The following is a 15,852-nucleotide window of genomic DNA, read 5'->3' as shown; positions in this document are numbered from 1 at the left end:
CGTGGCTGACTGGCATGTGCGCACCATGAGATTCCTACGTCGTGAATACAGCATCTCAACGTGATCCACACCACAACAGTACGCGCGGCTCTTCACACAACTACCTCAGCGTATCACACTCGGCAGTAGCTTCTGCTCGATAGCGATTCCAACCATGACTCGTTCCAATACGCCTCACAGCCACTCACAGCACACCCAACAGCGCCCGTACTACGTTCCATACTCTGCAGCTCAAGGCCAACACACCAATGCGTCTTCCACTCGGTCGAGCCTTGCACGCCAATCCAATGGCCTCCATGGTCTACCACAAAACAACATGAATACATCATCGTCATCCATCTCCACTTTTTCCGCTACCGATGTACATCCAACTCCCAGCGTGTCTCGTCTTGCTGCTCACCTTCCCTCTCACGCGTCCCCTTCCGCCTACGACCGCTTCAACGAAGTCGACTGGATCATCAATCTCAGCTCTCGTATCGGCAATGCCTTGCAGTCTCCCTCGCGCATCTTGCAGCACGCTGCCACTTCATCCGCTGCTTCCCCTTCTTCCCCTTCTTCGTACGCCCTCAACTCTTCTCGAAGCCGCGTGCGTTTACCTCGACCCAGCAAGGAGTTCCGCGAGCTGCAGCATAGGATCCAGCTCTCCCACACCTCATCTTCCTCCACAGCACCTGCTGACGTCAGTCTGATCTCCTCAATCTCTGACCGGGCTGACGATCCCGATACTTCAGCTACATCATGGGCCCAGCACGCACAGCAAGACTTTGAGCATCGTCGTGCCGAACTACAAAACTCACGTCAACAGGTTTTGAAGCATCTGCAAGATACCCGCACTGACATTGACGCGAATCAGAACAACATGCACACTGCCGAACAGCGCTCCGTCGACCCTGCAGTGGAGCGAAGCATTCTCACCGCAAAGTCGCTCCAAGAGTTGATGCGTAGTGGCGGTTTGCAGTCGCAAGCGGCGGAACACGACGATGGCTTTGACAATCTGCTCTGCAGCGCAGAAGCCCTACCCGTCACAAACCATGGACTTGGCCCTTCTTCGCTTTTTGAAGCGAATCGAGCATCAGACGGCTCGCTCGACATCGAATCCATCCTTCGACAACGTGCTCAAATAGCAGCCGCTCGAGACTCCGATCCATCTCGCCCATCAATTCCTTCATCTACCATGCTCAATCTTTCCCAAGCTGCTTCAAATCCCAATAAAAAGCCTACAATCGAAATGTTGGGCGATGCCTCGCCACCTCACTCGGATCCTCAACCAAATCAAGCATCACATGGCCATGCAGAGCAGGTCAACGAGCAAACTACTCATCTGGACAGTGACCAAAGAAGCGTGCCGCACCCACACCCGATGGATCAAATTGCCATTGTCGATGGCGTGTTCAAGATTATTGCCACCCAGCCCCAGCAGCTTCCGCAACACCATACCCAAACTCAACATGTCCAAGTCGACGACGTGCACGTTCAAGACAACGAGCCATTCAAACGAACCACCAACCACCAGATAGACAGTGCGTCTGACCTGGATGCCTCTGATGGTACAAGATCCGTCGCCGATGGAGAAGAAGAGGAGCAGGAAGAAGCAAACCAGGAAGAGGTGGCCGAAGGGGAGGAGGAAGAAGAAGGAGACGAAGAAGAAGAAGAAGAAGAAGAAGAAGAAGGCGATGATGATGATGAAGACGACGATGAAGAAGAAGACGATGATGGTGATGGGATGGATGATGGCGCTGAGCGCAGAAACACTTCCCACGCCGCATCTCTACACTACTACGATGGCTTTGGCGGTGTGAATACCCGTGATCTTCTATTCGAGACTCCTATAGGAGATGCTGACGAGCCCATCGTGCTGTCAGATTCGGACGACAACAGTGAGACAGACAGTACCTCGAGCAACCATCAAGTTGACAGCCAAGGAAGCCAAGATGACCAAGTCGAGGAACAAGATCAAGACGAGCTCGTGGAACAGTCGGACAGCCAATCTGACAGTGATAGTAATCACCAAGATGAGTCCAATCAAGGCGACATCGCTGGTTCACAACAGCACAGTCATGAGCCGCAGCAACTTCAAAACCCCCTCGATCTAGCTGACGACGAGCGACAAGAGGCCAAGACGCAAAGTGACGTAGATGTCAGCGATGCACAGCAAGAAGCTGCTCTTCAAAGCGAGCACAACGACGTTCTTAACAATAGCGTCGAAAGTCGCATTGTATCAGGGTTTGACGACGGCCTTCTTGCTGAGCAGCTGGAGGCCGAGACACAGGAGCCCGAAATGAGTCGCCCAGCTGCTGTCAGCTTTCTCAACACCGCATCCGAACGAGCCAACGGTCAACTGCCGCACGATTCTGAGGGTGAAGGCGTCCCTGATAGCGAGGTCGAGCCAGAGGAGCTGGATCAAGATCTGCGTTGGTCTGACTTTGAACCCGCTCAACAGCAAGGCGAAGATTCTTCACGTGCCCAAAGCCCGGCCCGACTCGAACCTGCTGACCTCGCTTTCCGCGCTAGGGTAGAAGCACACTCTATGCCTGGCTTTGTTTCCGCCGCTCGGATCTTTGCTGACATCCAGACGTCGGAGGCTGATTCGACAGACCAAGCCAGCCCACCAGCCTGCGCTTCAGACGAGCGATTGGAGCGCATTGACCCACAGCTGCTCGAAGGCTTCTCCAACAACGAGCTGGTCACTGACCTGTTCTCTTCCGCCCACACCGCATCCAATGATGATCCACAAGAGTCGTCACGCTCGAAAGTCCAAACTGAAGCGGACATTTTCGACGCATTCACACGCCAAGACGCCTCCTCGGACACCCATGATACTGTCGATGAGCGACAGCTTCAGGATCAGGAGGCATTCCCCGCGGCTGCCGAGGACATACAGGATACTGAGTCTGCCATCGAAGAGGATCATGACGCGGCGATTGAAGTGCCGCCTTCCAAGCCTGGAGATGCTGTCTCCTATTTCGAACGAGGTTCCGCCGCAGGAGAGGCTGATCTGCACCGTCCCGACACGGATCAGGACTCACCTGCCGCCGCCGCCCCCGAGGAAACACAGAATGATGGAGCTGTCATCAAGGAGAGTCACGATGCAGACACTGAAGAGTCGCTCACGAAACCTGGAGATGTTGATTCCGTTAACGAACAAGGTGCTGCTGCCAGTGAGGGTGATGATGTTTTAGCAGGAAGCGAGCTCGGAAAAGATGCCGAGACAAAGCACCATGCTTCTTTACCCAGCCTCGTCGCGGAGAAAATGGTAGGACGTCAGGGCAATCAGCATGTCGACACCGTTGAGCAGGTTAACGCCTCCCACTCAGACGCAAAGGAGGCTCCTGCATCTCGAGAGCAAATGGGAGTCTCTCAGTTTGGCGAAGCAGAAGAGCTCCTCACTGCCGCACCGGTATCCGTTGGCGATAAAGATGGATCCGACGCAACCATCGAGAAAAGCCAAGCCAGCTTGATGTGCATCGAAAGCACAGATGTGCTAGAGGCAGATGTCCAAGACAATAGTGGGAACGAGGCTGCACCTGATGCGGCTATTCTCCAACTGGAAAATGGGCCCGCGCTGGTCGCAGCTGCGGATGCTTCGTCCAACGCCGAAGCAAATACAGTCGAAGCCGACAGCAATACGATAGGCATTTTGAATACCGATGTCATTGTGGACGCGCCCGTCTCTGTCAATTCGGAGCCTCTGGACGCATCCGTAGCGCTCGAGGCCTCCGAGCCACATGTCTCTGTCCATGTTCCGGAGGAAGCCATCCATGAAACAGAAAAAGAGGCCACTCTGAGCGGCCATCTTACCGATCGAGACAGCAGCCTCGAACGACAAGTGGCACCAGCAGCTGCTGCCACCCTTTCGGCTATCCAGGAACATTCGACTGCGCAAGGCGATGCGGCTCAGGTGTACACCGAAGTCAAGGCAGATGTGGATGCTGCTGCTCTGGTTCCTAATCCTTCGGAAAAAGTGTCCTCGGAACAGGAGAAGTCCAAAGATACTGCGCTCGCCAAAGAGGATGCTGACCAGCTGGCAGATGATCAAGGCGGAAACGGTACCTCTCCAGCTGCGAAAGTCAGCCACCACCAAGGCTCAACTGAACACAATCTTTCATCAGATGTTGCAAACGAGCAGCCGACGTTCTCTAAGCCGGAACAGGAGAGCAAAGATATCGACCTGCCCGTCTCCGTTTTTGAAAACAGTCTGACGCCTAGGCGCGTCCCGCCATCACCCGCCTCGTCGGACCGTCGTTCTACTTCAAGCTTCACGCCATCCGCCAACCGCCAAGGCAATCGACATCTGCACGGTGCCGCGAAGCGGAACTTCTTTGCGCAAGTCACCGAAGCTGCATCGGGTCTGGCTAGCAACTTGGCCGCGCCACTCCGTGCGCTTCCATCTCTGCTGCCCATCAGCGAGAGACGAGCGGAAGAAACGCGCGAGGACAACGAGAAAGCGGAACATACAGCAAGAATTGAAAACAAGATGGAAGGCAACGGCCGTGAAGAAGAGCGACAGCAAAAATCTCGCTCGAACAATTCAACGGAGCTGCCGAAATTCACCATTACCACTCGATCTCATTGCATTTGCCGCAGGCTGCAGTTGAGCAAAGTCGAGGGTGCGCCCATCTTTATCGTTCCGGGCTGCTCGATCAACTACGAGCAGGCTCACAAGGAAGGTGCCGAGGACTTGGGTCTTACAGACGAAAGCCTCGCGGACGACTGGCTCACTGTGGACCCTGACTTGATTCCAGAGGACGTGCACCATACGCTCAGCCGCATTATCGGTCTTGAATTTCTCAATGAAGGCATCTGTGTGGAGCCCGACTCGACTGCGGCCAAGCTTGTTTTCTCCGGTTTCGACCTGGGGGTGGACCTCCTGCCGCCTCTCGACGAGGAAGCGAGCCACAGCCAGGGTATGGGCTCTGACGACACAGTCAACAAGCGGGACCTGGACGCCAAGGTCGAGAACAAGACAGGCGAGAGCGCAAAGAATGTCGAGAACTCTAGTGACGAAGCAAGAGAAGAGAATGACTCGGCTCATACAAGGACAGACTCATCCGAAGGCAACAACCTTGAACAAGAACCAGAAACACCCACGCGAGCGACCAGACGGAGCAACCGACACCGACGAAATAGCAGTGCAGCATCGGCGTCATCGCACCATCGTTCGCCTCGCCATGCCGATCCGAAGAGTCCTAATGCCGACTATCTGCCAGAGGAGGAAAGACGCCGCTTGGCCAAGCACAGGCATCCGCAAGCTGTCGTTTCTGGAGACGTCTCCATTGCTTCGCTTGAAAAGCAAGCTACAGAGCAGATGGCAGAAGACCACTCGTCCAAGGTGGGGACTATCAAAGAAGACGACCAGGCAGAGGTGCATGCGCCACCCGCCCCGCCAGCCGCTCTGCCGTCGCAATCGAAGAAGAAGCGTGGTCGACCTCGCAAAAGTGCTGCAAAAGATGCTCAGGATACACCGACGGCACAACACGAGCCACGGGCGAATGAGGTTGACCTTGATCTTCCTTCATCCCCCAAGCTAAAAAAGCGCCGAGGCCACAAGTCTGCAGCCTCCGCTGCGCCTGATGCGGGTGAGGCGCCCATCAATGAGGACGAGGACGAGCATGATGCTGTGGCAGTCGAGAGTGCTCTCGATGCTATCGAGCTAACGCCGAAGAGATCGCTTCGAGGGGGCCAAACTTGTGAAGAAAAAGCCGAGTTGAAAGAAGAAGGTGATGCCGAGCGAAATCATAGGCAGAACGAGGATCGAGATCAGCTCGAACCGCAACAGGACAGCAAGAGAAAGGCTGGTCGAGGTAGGAAAAAGCGCAAACAGCCCAGCGAAGAGAATTCAGTCGCCTCGTTAAGGGAAGAAACAGAAGCAGACAAAAAGATTCCCAAGCTAGATCAGGCAGACAGCGTAAAAGAGATCCACACGCGCCGCCGATCGCGAGGAGGCGCAGCTTCCCAGAGTCCAAGCGCCACTAAGACGAGTCCGCGCAAGTCGCTGAAACGCAAGGTTCTCAAGCTGAACTGAAGTGGACCCGAGACCATTGCAGCTCCTCTGAGCACCTTGTAGAGGGTAATGCGACTATGCGCCGCGGCGCTTTTCCCCATGGCGCTCTGACATGTTCTGCTGCATGACGTAGCGAGAGAGAATGGAAACTTGTGGCGATGCAGCAGAAGCGAAGCAAACCAGCTGTTTGCACATGAGGGGAGTTGAGACTCGGTGACAGGAGCGGATCTAGTGCTTGCCAAACGTCGCAATTCAGACGTACGGCTATCACGAAGTGTCGCCACATGTTTGCTTGGTCGCATTCGACCATACTATCCGAGGTCTATAAGGACTCAGAACCGATCACGCTGGCAATAATGGCTACAAAGGTTATCTAACAAACCAATGATGACGTTCCTTCACACAAGAACGTCTTGTCGTTCGTTGGGTGATACTGTACCTCTCTGTGCATTTCATATCCCGGTCAAAGTGGTGACGATCGGGAGGCGCGAAGCTTGAAACATTGCAACGCCAATCGTGATTGTGACGAGTTGAGTTATGTATTGACCATCCGGGCATAGGAGGAGAAGGGAACACTTGGCGTTTACGAAAGCAAGTTCCCCGAATACTGAGAGATCACATTGTCATGTGGTGCACAACGCCAATGGCTACGAATTTACACAAAAGAGATCGTCTTCTGCTGTCTCCCTTGCACAGAGAAAATATGTTCGGACGGCCTTAGCTTACAGCACACCCCAAGATCTCGATGTGATCATTCGAAGAAACGAAACTATCTCCGCATGACCTTGAATCGGCCAATCTCTCTACTGTCCGACTCCGCTGGGGTGGCTAACGGCAAGGGCGTAATTGGACGGCGGACCTGAACGGCAGACATGTCTCTGCGATGGACAGAGTGGAGTGCACGGTCGCTGTGCCTGCAGAATCTCGGTATAATGTGAGTTGGCATCAGCCCGGAGCGAACTCGCTCGAGGAAAGGTCTACTCGTCCTGAGCACAATGACATACCGTCTGACTGAGGCAGGACCTGTATAAAGAAGACCTCGTTTTGATCTTCCATTTTAATCGACAAGAGTCTGCGATCCGCTGCCAGACAACAACATTCGAGTCGATGGTGCTGAGTCTCCGCTGATTTCCCTGATCGAGGACGCCTTGTCGCATCATCTCCACTCAACATGGACCGGAACACCACTCTGTGGTCAGGAGGCAGTGGATTGGGCGCCGTCTTTGCCAATCTGCCAGCTCGTTCGAATACAGTACCGCCAAAAAACGTCTCCAGCTTGAATCCATTCGAAAAAGCAGATCTTGAAGTAACCGCAAACCTCGACTGCAGCTCGGACCCGGAACTGCTGCAAACTCCTGGATGGATCGAATCTCAAGACTTTCATGTAGCACCTGGGGTCGTGCCGACTGGCGAAACAGACCTGTTCACGGCTCGGGATAAAGACCGTGGACACGTCCTCGACGTTGGACATATGCAAGGCGATGTACAGCAAGCTTTCTCTGGCGAGGCCTTCCATTCAGAGATATGTCATGCTGGCAATACACATATGCCTGTTGCCAACCTGTCTTCGCAAAATGAGGAACTCGACTGTAATGCTGATGACGATCAACTGCAAAGCCTGCAAGGGTTTGGCTTTGGCTCAGCAGCGACCCTAGCACCACCTTTTGGCAACAGTCTCGTCCATCAACCCTCGTTCGGGGCAATGGCAACGCATGCTGTGCCAACCTTGATCCGAATGGCCAGAGAGGCACGACTCGCCCTTGCATCGCCAGGAGAGACGTTCTACTCTCTCTCCGAGCTGTACACTCTGGAGCATCACTTTTTAGAACCATGCCCAGCCCAGTCCGCCTCCAGCTTGGACACGCAGCAAGCAAAGCATGGAGCTATTGCAGCAAGAGTCCGAGACTTGAATCTTTGCACGTCCCCGGCTTTGGAGTCTTGCCGATCATGCTTCGGTCGGGACTCTGTGAGCCTGGAAGATTCGAAGACGACGACACCTGGCGAAGAATGGCTGCAACCATATCTGTCAAACCTAGACAAAGCGATGAACACGATGCAGCCGGGATATGACAATGCAACGCTGCAGTTAGGGCATCCTGATTACCAGACTGCAACGAGCTGTTTGACCCAGAACCCAATGTGGGGGCTTTCTTCAAACTATGCAGGGCCGAGCTTCGACAACACTTCGAGAAATTCCATCATGCTTGGGAACAATGGATCTGATGGACTTTTGACGAGTGAAAACTCAAGCTCGCTGTCTTTCAGCAGATCGCTACCAGAACTCAGCACAATGCTGCGCGAGACGTGGTCGAGTCAAGCCGACCTTGAATCTCTTGAGGCTGACGGGCGGAACGAGCCTGTGAGCAGGCCGGAGGAAGCAGAGGAGCTCGAAGCTAGAACCTGCGTCAATCGGCATGGAGCAGCGGCAGAGCTAAATCGTGGTCATTATAACAGTGTCGATCTACCCTTTCGACGAGGAGGATCGCCTTTACAAGGAGAGGCCTTTACTAGGCCAGGTACAAGCAGCGTGAATGTGAGCGCAAACTTGCTCGGGGGCCGAATGGAGGAGGGCTGTATTGGGTCGAGGAAGCGCATCTGGTATCGAGCACCGAACGGACAATTTGTTTCTGCTACGCAAGCTCTTTCTGGACAGTTTGTATCGGACGGGGACGGAAACAGCTACGGGCAAGGTAGCTCAACGGGTAGTGAGGGCATCCGACGCATTCGTCGACGTCGAAAGTCGGAGGAGGTGGAACGCAAGTATCGATGCGATTACGACGGTTGCGAAAAGGCCTATGGTACACTCAACCGTAAGTCAACGCAATCGTGAATGACGCGCCGCAGGTGAATCGACATCCATGACGACGCTCTACGGTTTTTTTCCAGTCGGCACACTTACACTTCCTGACGCCCTACTGTGTGCTTTTGCCTCGCGATCGTGTCTGCAACCTTGTCCTGACTTCCAATTGAGCAACACAATAGATTTGAACACACATCGCGCTACCAACGAGCACGGCCCTCGACTCAACGCCCTAGGTGAGTAGGTCGATCTTTTCTGTTGCAATGAAAGCGGGCTTGTGCCTATGCTGACACAGAAGTGCATTGACTTGGACACGACAAAGGCTACCGAAGGGCACACGCAGAGTGGGAGCGCCGGCAGCTAGCAGGACAACACAGGTAGTATTGATCGTGAAGGTTGTTCTGCATTTGTTGGCTCAGCAACGCGGCAATCAGGGTATGGAAAGCTCGGCCCTTCTAGAACCGAAGCGTTGGACAGCTCCATCAGTAGCCGATCCGCGGAGGGAGAAATCGGAGCTAAGTTAGGCAGCGTCTGGCGCATGGAAAAGATGGCCGTATGTGACAGGCAGCGTGACATGACCGAGAGCTGGCATGACCGCTGTGGTTACGTGAAGAATTTTCGTGATTCTCAAGTCGTGGGTGTCTACGAAATAGGTTACGTGAATCGTGAATCACGAATGTTGCTACTGTATGATTCGTGGACATACTCGTCACTGTACAATCACGAATTCGTGATTGTGAGTACAGTTCAGTACGGCCCAATTCACGATTGCCACCGGCTCACACGTCACCGGCCAACAGAAGTGGCGCAACTCTTTGGCTGACATGTGTTGCTGTTTCTCAACATTTAAAATTCGGTCAGCTTAAGTCCGATTCGATTTTTATCGTGCAGGCGAAAAACAAAGGACGCGCGGCGTTTGTTCTTAAATCTGTGAACTTTTGCGTGTCTGCGAGGAAAGCAGCGAAAGAATTCGTGATTCGTGATTCGTGATTGCCGATGATGTGCGTTCGACTCGTGACGTGACGTGACTTGGTGATTTGCATTGGGTCATAGAAGCAGAATCACAAATCGTGAATCGTGACTATCGCCGAGCTTCCTCCACAAAAGCTTGCATTCGTGATTTCGAGATTCTAATCTGCAGCCGGCACAAAGAGAACGGCATGCTTCTATCAAGTTCACCCGACCAGGGACGACTTGATACCAGTTGTGATGCGAGCGTAGCCATATAAATAGCCAGACTTGTCTGCAACGCGTTTCTGCAAATCCACCTACCCTCAAGCTCGATCTCAATCCCAGTCGATCCAATTTCATTCACGCCATCATGTCTCTTCCTTCCTCTCACTTGGCCGCTGTGGTGCCGGAAGCGGGTGCGCAGCACAAAGTGGTCGACCGTTCGCTCGGCTCGCTCGCCGCCGACGAGATTGCCGTCAAGATCACCGCCACTGCCATTAACCCTGTTGATTGGAAGATCCGCGACTACCGCATCTTTATTACCGAGTTCCCTGCGGTCCTCGGCTCGGATGCAGCTGGTGAAGTTGTCGCCGTCGGCTCGTCTGTCAAGTCGCACACCGTTGGCGAACGTGTGTTCTTCCAGGGCATTCTGGGCAACTACGATTCGTCTACTTTCCAGCAATACGCCAAGATTCCTGCAAGCCTCGCTGCAAAGACGCCCAAAAAAGTTTCTGACGACCAAGCTGCCACCTTCTGGGTAGCGGGTATGGCGGCTGCTACTGGCTTGTACCACAACAGCGGACTGAGTCTCGCTGCTCCCTGGGACAAGAACGGCGACAGCGTGGGTAAGGGCAAGACCGCCATTATCTTGGGCGGCTCTTCATCGGTTGGACAGTACGTCATCCAGTTCGCTAAGCTCTCCGGCTTTGATCACATCATCACCTCTTCCAGCGCATCGCACTTTGACTACCTCAAGAATCTCGGTGCCACCCAAGTATTGGATCGATCCCAAGCCACCACCGCTTCCGAGTTTATTGCTGCCATTGACTCCAACTCTGAAGCGACGTGGGTGTACGACTCGATCTCGTCCGCCTCCACGCAGCTCCTCGCCGTGCAAATTCTGCAAGCGCTCCAAGGTGGTAAAGTGATCACCGTCACGCCGGCCGACGAAAAGGCCGCCGCCCAATCCAAGGTCGATGGCAAACCAAACGTCGAGGTGTCAAACATTCTCGGTATCGGCAGCAACCCCGCCTACAGGTACGTCTCCGAACCGCTCGCTGCCCATCTGGGTGGCGAGGACGGTTACGTCGCAACTGGCAAGGTCTCGTTGAACAGGACTCAAGTGGTGCAAGGTGGCCTGAACAGTGTTGAAGAGGCACTCAAAATCAACAAGCAAGGCGTCAGCGGTCTCAAGGTCGTCATCCTGCCAAACGAGGCGTAGCGTCTAGCATTGAAAAATCATGTCTATGGTCTTGTGTTCGTGGTTTGATGCTCGATGTATTATTTTCAAACCCCACGGAATGCTATTGCAATCCAAGGTAGTTTATGCGTTATTTCACGTCTGTATTCACGATTGATACAGTCACGAGTGTGTGTCAAGGTAGACTTCAATGTCGTGTGCGTTGAGATGTAGGGGTCCAGCTTCTGTCTCCTAACGATTTTGCTGTGTTAGCATCATGGCGCTGCGATGCAATTGGGCTAGCTACGCGTTGTCGAGCCGACGCAGGGGTGAGACCACGTGTGCTTCTATCCAACAGAGCCTTTGCCGCTGGCGTGAGACCTCCCACTTTGTCGCGCATCTTCTGTGGCGATCTGCCGAATGCACTCGTTCTCAAACGCGTCAATCCAGTATACCTCGCCTGTCCGTATGGCGTCGACGCGCGCTCTGCCGCTCGCTTCAGCTTAGGCGTACTGGTGAGTTTCTCTGCGAGCTGTTCGCGTTTATCCAACCGAGGCAGTTGAAATCCACATGCACGCGCAGCGATATCGTCGATGCTGGTGGATGCCGTTACATGGTGCTGACGCGAGCGTTTGATCGCATTGTAGACACGTAAATGCATCTCACCGTCCACGGACTGGCTGTTGCCAGACTGGGGTGTCGAGTAGGGCGTCACAAAGCCGTAGCCGTTAACTTTGGGCGTTTCGTCACCGGAGGCAGAAGCTACCGGAGAGGTAAACGACCCAGCTCGACCGCGTTGAATGGCAGCGTCGAGGCGAGAAGTGGAAGCACACCATCCGGCTTCACTCTGCGGCGCGTCGACGTGGCGTACTGCTGTGTGAGAGTTGGATTGTTCGCCAAGCCGAAGCGCTGTAAAATTTGTTTGTGGTCTCGACGCCTCGTGATCGGCAGTGACACCGAGAGGCCGAGCATGCAGATATGACTCATTGGCATCTGCACCGAACATGAGCGCGTTGCGCGCCGTGTATTTCCAGCGATGCAGACCGCTTGCTGTCCGTCGATCGTCTTGTCGTGGCTCGCAAACGAGGACGAGATCGTCCATCGGATCCTTTTCACTGCTGGTTTCCGGCCTCTGTCCTGTCACCGTCACCGCCGCCGCCGTGGCGCTTTTCTCCTCTACCTTTGCATCGCTACCCTCGATCAAGAGCATTTCTGTCGCCTCTTCCGACATGTTCGAATCATCTGGGCTCGCCTCTAGCATCAGTCGTTTGCCCCTTTCTGCATCGCGCCTCTCCGCATCTATCAGCTGTTGGCGACGCTTTCCGGATGCTGCTTCATGTGCAAAGAGATGGGCGTGTTTACGTTTGCGTAGCTCGTTGTCCCGGTCGAGAAGCTGTGAGAAGCTCGCATTGTCTTCCGAGGTGTAGCGCGACTGGAAATGGGCCAAGGAGAGGTCGAGATCTGGATGGATACCTGAAGCGGGTGCGGCCTCGGCTTCGGCTTCGTGCTGAGGTTCACCTTGGTGATCCAGCCATATGGTTGATTCGGCAGGCGTGAAGGTCGGATCGAACACCTCGGAAGACGAGCCAAAGGCGATCGGAGTATTGTCCCATTCACCACTGTCGTTCCTTGCCGCTGCTGAAGCTCTCGACAGATGATTGCGGCTCCGCTTGCTAGCTCGCTGTGGTGCTGGACTAGCATTCGTCCGCCCGTCCAGTCGCAGCAAGCGATCCAGGGCGATTCGTATGCGCGCCGGCTCCTCTGCCTCCACCGCAGCCAGATACTCGTTTTCAGCCGTGATCCGATCGAGGTCCGGGAAGAAGTCGCGCTTGATGATCGAGGATAAGGCGCAAGTGTACTCTTCTTCCGTCAAGATTGCTTGTTTACGCAACGACGTCTGTCCCGGCTTGAATGGGATCAAGGGTGCTAGACCTGACCTCGACGGGCCCACATCGTTGTTCGAATCGAGGCGAGCATTGACAGCGGCTGAGCGAGGCGTTGGCGGTTCTTTGCGCAGCGGCATCAATCGTTAGTCAGCCCAAAACAGTCGTTCATGTGGTGGTTGCACAAGTATAACGTCTAAAGGTCAGATGCATTGAAACTGGGCGTAGCAAGTCAGTCAAGAGTGACTCTGGGCGGCCGAGGTGGAGCATAGCTGGACCCTGAATCACCAATGCTAAAAGCTTGCAGATGCTTGGAGTTTTTTTTCGTCCGAGAGTTCGTGATAGCAGATGACGCCATCTCGTCAAGCAGTCTCGTTAAGACATTTGAATTGAGAGAAATTCGATGAGTGAGCTGTTCAACAGGCGAGTCTTAAAAAACAACCAATCTTCACAACCAATCTTCAGGCAGAAAAGCAGTCAGTCTATTCCTTCGTCCAACCTTTTTTTTGGCCCTGGCTGGAATATGTTCAGGGGGGAACAAGTTTTCTTTGGAATTCGCCCCCATCTGTCGCCATCTGCCACGATTACGCTTGACTGAGTGACTGAGGTTGTAGGCGGATTTGACGCACATTGCACAAGTCCCGCCGTTCGCTGCTCCAAAATCACGAATCTAAATTCTAATTCTCCCTTGCCAAAAGGGTCTCTCCAGTCTCGACACTCACGGACTCGGCTGCGTTGCTGAGCTTGGTGGCTGCGATGACTGAATGTGAATCGTGAATGATAAATCATGAATCGTGAATCGTGAATGGCTCCGCTCTGTGCTCCACGCTCGGTGCTCGTGGTCGACATTCGTTGTTATCCCCAACTCACGACTCGTGACCTGCTTGGAGAGCTATCTCAAAGCGTCCTTTTCGCCTTGCTACTTTCCATCATTTGCACTCCATCTTATCTTCAACGCTTTACCTCCTTTCTTGCCGCTCGCAGCATACTCGACTAGACATCTGTCAACGTCAATCGGCTCTCTGTACTTTTCTCCACTTATACCGCCAAGCTGTTCGCCTGCGCTTCATAAAAATGACCACCGATAATCTGAATCAACCCCATTTGTCCCCCGTCAGCTCCTTTAGCGCAGGTGCTGGCTCCGATGGGGTTCCTTACTCGCGCAACCATGCTCTCACCAACACCAATAATGCTGCTGCTGCTGCTGCTGCTGCTGGCTACCCTCGTGGCCAGCAGCAGTCCACCACGTTGAGCACCGTGGTCAAGTGGTGGTCCTGACGTCCTCAAAGCAGAAATGCCTGGATACAACAACTCGTCCCTGCAGAGTCCAGGTCGAAGTGCACCTGTGAGAGGGGTCGCTTCGCAGCAAGCTTCCACGTCTACTTCTATCACCCTTTCCTCTTCTGACGCCAACGTCGTTGCCGCTCGTCCCAGTGCGACCACCGCATCGACGCCTAATCCAAATTCAACCTCAAATGCGCTCGCTCACCAGCAGCAGTCCAATCTACGCTCCAGCTGGCACCGTCCGTACAGCAGCGGTGTGCCAGCCCCGGCCGTTGCTGTTCCTATCTTCCGTGCAGCTCATCCTGCCACCATCCCGGCGCTCTCGAACAATGCGCACCGAAATGTCACCGCTGCACAGCTTCCCGACTCTCCCCCCGATACCCCGCCACACTCGCCTGGCCTTGCCCCCGTTCGATTGCCATCCTTGGGCGAATTGGGACGTTTACCTCAGTCACAGCGTCCTTCACCTTCAAGGCACTTTGATGTCCACGAGCGAGCTCCACGCAGCTGGAGCCGCCCTCTACCTGCCCATGCGCGCGATGCGGACATCTCGACCGATGTCATCTATACCGGCCAGACCCCTTGTGACAGCGAGTTGGAATCCGTTGCCGAATCCGACTTCTCGGACGACACCTCACAGGCGACCATCGATCAGCTCGTTCAAGCAGCGCAGTCGCTCCTCCTTTCTTCGGCACCGGATCGCACCAATCCGCAACATGCGCTCGGACCCGAATCGGCCAACGTCTCGAGTATCGCTACGCAGAGGGGCGAGCTCATGCCTGCCACTCCTGAAATCAGTCCCGACAACGACGTCCGCCACCATGCACAAAAGTCTGCCCATGCATTTTTGCATCGCATCTTTGCAAACGTCCCTGGCGATCTCTCAGTCGAGGATGCTGGTGTGGAACTGATCAGCCCTGGTTGGAGTGGCGCTGTGATCAAATCCGGCGCAATCGCTCCTACTCAGCCATCCAGCTCGATCAGCTCTACGAGCAGCAGCGACAGCTCGGCTGACTCGCAGCGTACGCTCTATGTTAGCATGCCATCCGTCGTCGACGCTACCTTGCTGAGAGAACAGGTGCTGGCAGTGCTCGATGCTGCAAGCGACAAGCTTGGATGTGACTCGGTCATGGTCTGTCTCAACAAGGCAATGCGTGACTTTGCCTCGGTCCTCCATGGTCTCTGCTACGTTGGCGGTGCACTTGTTGCTGCTGCTAAAGAATCGGATCAGCTCGGAGGTGGACATGCCAATCTGCCAGAGACCGACCCCATCTCGGGTTTGCAGCTTCAGAACGGCCTTGTGCTTGTCGCCATTGAGCTTTAGCTCATCGCATCAGCAGCGTACACTCTGTCACTGCCGTCTGTGCCTGCTGACTCTCTTTTCCTTCATCGGTGCTTTGCGATTCCACACATCGCCATCTCTTCTTTTTTCCATCGTACTCTTTTCTCATGCGTTTCAGTCTCTGGTATATCCCTAATGATCACTTCAACAGTCGTATCTTGTCATTGTATCTCGTCCCATTTCAACTGCTGT

General features: G+C 54.3%; 5 protein-coding genes across 5 annotated transcripts; 4 read left to right on the top strand and 1 right to left on the bottom strand.

Annotated features, from left to right (window-relative positions):
- Positions 1-154: 154 nt before the first annotated feature.
- Positions 155-6,022, top strand: UMAG_00702 (uncharacterized protein; the record flags this gene model as incomplete). The annotated part of the gene is made up of 1 exon (XM_011388195.1): positions 155-6,022. One exon carries the CDS (start codon positions 155-157, stop codon positions 6,020-6,022), a length of 5,868 nt encoding a protein of 1,955 aa, XP_011386497.1.
- Positions 6,023-7,172: 1,150 nt separating this feature from the next.
- UMAG_00701 (uncharacterized protein) lies at positions 7,173-9,045 on the top strand (the record flags this gene model as incomplete). The annotated part of the gene is made up of 2 exons (XM_011388194.1): positions 7,173-8,811; positions 8,888-9,045. 2 exons carry the CDS (start codon positions 7,173-7,175, stop codon positions 9,043-9,045), a joined length of 1,797 nt encoding a protein of 598 aa, XP_011386496.1.
- Positions 9,046-10,122: 1,077 nt separating this feature from the next.
- UMAG_00700 (uncharacterized protein) lies at positions 10,123-11,193 on the top strand (the record flags this gene model as incomplete). The annotated part of the gene is made up of 1 exon (XM_011388193.1): positions 10,123-11,193. The coding sequence occupies one exon, from the start codon at positions 10,123-10,125 to the stop codon at positions 11,191-11,193; it is 1,071 nt and encodes a 356-aa protein (XP_011386495.1).
- Positions 11,194-11,359: 166 nt separating this feature from the next.
- On the bottom strand, positions 11,360-13,174 carry UMAG_00699 (uncharacterized protein; the record flags this gene model as incomplete). Its single annotated transcript, XM_011388192.1, has 1 exon — positions 11,360-13,174. The coding sequence occupies one exon, from the start codon at positions 13,172-13,174 to the stop codon at positions 11,360-11,362; it is 1,815 nt and encodes a 604-aa protein (XP_011386494.1).
- Positions 13,175-14,108: 934 nt separating this feature from the next.
- Positions 14,109-15,642, top strand: UMAG_00698 (uncharacterized protein; the record flags this gene model as incomplete). Its single annotated transcript, XM_011388191.1, has 2 exons — positions 14,109-14,294; positions 14,359-15,642. The coding sequence occupies 2 exons, from the start codon at positions 14,109-14,111 to the stop codon at positions 15,640-15,642; spliced, it is 1,470 nt and encodes a 489-aa protein (XP_011386493.1).
- Between the last annotated feature and the right edge of the window lie 210 nt (positions 15,643-15,852).

The sequence above is a fragment of the Mycosarcoma maydis genome, chromosome 1, assembly GCF_000328475.2.
Source record: "Mycosarcoma maydis chromosome 1, whole genome shotgun sequence".
Taxonomy (NCBI): Eukaryota; Fungi; Basidiomycota; class Ustilaginomycetes; order Ustilaginales; genus Mycosarcoma; species Mycosarcoma maydis.
Note: the sequence above shows the minus strand (reverse complement) of the source record. Positions and strands in the feature narration are given on the sequence as shown.